Source organism: Belonocnema kinseyi, chromosome 8 (genome assembly GCF_010883055.1).
Source record: "Belonocnema kinseyi isolate 2016_QV_RU_SX_M_011 chromosome 8, B_treatae_v1, whole genome shotgun sequence".
In the NCBI taxonomy this organism is placed as follows: domain Eukaryota; kingdom Metazoa; phylum Arthropoda; class Insecta; order Hymenoptera; family Cynipidae; genus Belonocnema; species Belonocnema kinseyi.
In genome coordinates, this window is record NC_046664.1 from 9,944,908 (window position 1) to 9,947,379 (window position 2,472).

At 25.6% G+C, this 2,472-nt stretch overlaps 1 protein-coding gene across 1 annotated transcript in view; it reads right to left on the reverse strand.

The window, feature by feature from the left end:
- LOC117177964 (transmembrane 9 superfamily member 3) overlaps positions 1-2,472 on the reverse strand; it is a 44,249-nt gene that overhangs the window by 25,353 nt on the left and 16,424 nt on the right. Inside the window, exon 5 of the mRNA XM_033369105.1 lies at positions 357-596. Within this exon, the coding sequence (XP_033224996.1) occupies positions 357-596 (240 nt within the window). The remainder of the gene's footprint in view (positions 1-356; positions 597-2,472) is intronic.

Below are 2,472 nucleotides of genomic sequence, written 5' to 3' on the forward strand. Positions count from 1 at the left end.
TGGAAACATGATGAAATATTTGAAAATCCTTAAAATCATTTCCTCAGAAATAATTTGAAAAATTATAGATCTCCTGAAAGAGCCTTTAAATCATTCAAAATACCCGAAAATATTTCAAAATGATTAAAATATATTGAAACAATAAAATTATACTTATTAGGAAATTATAATTATGCAAAATAATTGTTACGGGAAATTCGTAATCTTAATTGATAGAGATAAAAATTCAAATTTGTCTTGTTATTACAATAATAAAAAAATGACATTTTATAAAACTTTAAATGCAATTCTTGGGGGGAAAAAAAGAAGAAAAAAAAAGAAAAGGATAAAGAAAAAAGGTTGAAAAGTTCTAATACCTGATAACCTGCTCCTATGAGAGCCGAGAACAACATAGGATGACTCGCAGGTCGAAAGACGTCACCGTGAACTTGTTTCCACCCATACTCATCGCCCAAATCTCTCTCCATGTCGTCCATTTCCTCATCTTTGCTGTACCTCGCATAATCTTTTCTCAGGGTTCGCATCAAGATCATGGATACCAATCCCACAAGGAAAATTACCATCATGAAACTGTTGAAGATGCTGAACCAATGAATCTGTAAATCAATTCCGAAAGATTTGCTTTACTTTTCATAATGCAGGCCTGCGACATAAAATCTAGGTACCAAGGGGTACTTTTTTCGCACTCAAAAGGGTATCAAATTCAGGATAAATTCATTAAATTAAAAAAAGTCAAGTTCAATTCAAAAGGATTTAAAAAAAAAATCAAATCAGTCGCATGCCATTTAAAAAAATGTCTGTTGAATAAAAATAATTTTCCGATAGTTCTGGAAAAACAAATTTTTTTAGATTTTTTAAATCTTTTTAATTAAAAAAAAAAAAATTATAATTTGCAAAGATGGTAAAATTCACTGCTTTTAGACGCATATACCAATCAATTCCTACTAACCGCAACAGATACAGGATGACCGTTTTAATCGAAGAAAAAAATTCCCGATCATTTCCCGGTTCGCAAACATTTTTCACGGCCAATGAAAATTAAAAAATCAAACTATATTCTAAACATTTTTCCATATAAAGTAATAAACAATAAACAATAAATTAAAGCATTCAAAGTAGAACCTTTGAACTCCTAACTTTTAAAATTGAAGTTTAAAAGTTTTCAATTCAAAGATTGTGTATTCAAATGCTAAAAAATGTACACTTACCAAATGGAAGGTATTAACACTTTTCAATTAAACATTGTCAAATGAAATCCACATAAATTGCAAAATTTTGAACTTTTATCAATTATAAAATTCACAGATTCAGATCAAGTGCAAAAAATATAAATCCACGTTAGCATTTTCAATCATCTAAATTAAAGAATCAAGCAATGAACTTTAAATTTTGCAAAATTATATAATTTTAAGTAATTTTAAGGTGGAAACATTAAAAATTGAAAAATAATTTTCGAACTTAACAGTTCTTAAATTAGAAGTTAAATTATTTTAATTTTAAATAGTCTAGGCATCCTTTAAAAACTTTAAAATTTTATACAATAATCTTGAGAAATCTAGAAGTGGTTTTCAAGTTTTCCAAATTCAAAATAATTTTTGAATTTTTTCTATAACTTCTAGTAAATCTTACAAATTAAAAAAAAATTGTTTTGAATTTATAAATAATAATAGAACACGTACTATTTGTAGAAATATTAGAGTAATATTAAGAGATATTTATAAGTTTTAAAAAGATTCGTATTAAATTTAGAACTTGAAATAATTTCAAATACTTACAGCTGAATTTAAAATGAAATGTAGATTTTTGCAGATTTCAAACAAAAATTGTAGAATGTTTTTTTAAGAATTGTGAAAGATTTCAAAAGAATAAAAAATTTTCTTGAATTGTTAGCAAAATTGAAAATGATTTTTCACTCTGAACAATTATTGTAACAGAAAGTTGGGACGACTGAAAAATCCCGAAAAATAAAATTCCCGACACTGTAAAATTTCCTAATTAGAAAATTCTCGATTTATCAAATTCGCGAATAATAAAATTGCCAAAAAATAAAAATACCGATTTGGAAAATTCCCAAATAATAAAATACACGAATAATAAAATTACCGAATTGGAAAATTGCCGAAAAATAAAATTCACCAGTAATAAAATTTCAGAAGTATAAAATTTCCGAATTGCAAAATTCTCGACTGTTTATAATATTACCGAATTGAAAAATTCTCGAATATTAAAATACTGGATAGCTTATAATATTACCGAATTGGAAAATTCCCGATTAATAAAATTCGCGACAGAAAGTTGCCGATTTATAAAATATCCGAATTGCAAAATTTCCGAATTTTAACAATTAGAATTTTTTATAAATATATTTTATTGATTACAAATAAATAAATAAAGTATTTCTAGGTAACACATGTTTTTTCAATGTTCACAGTATTTAAAAAAATCCAAAAACTTTCGCAAAAACAAAATTTT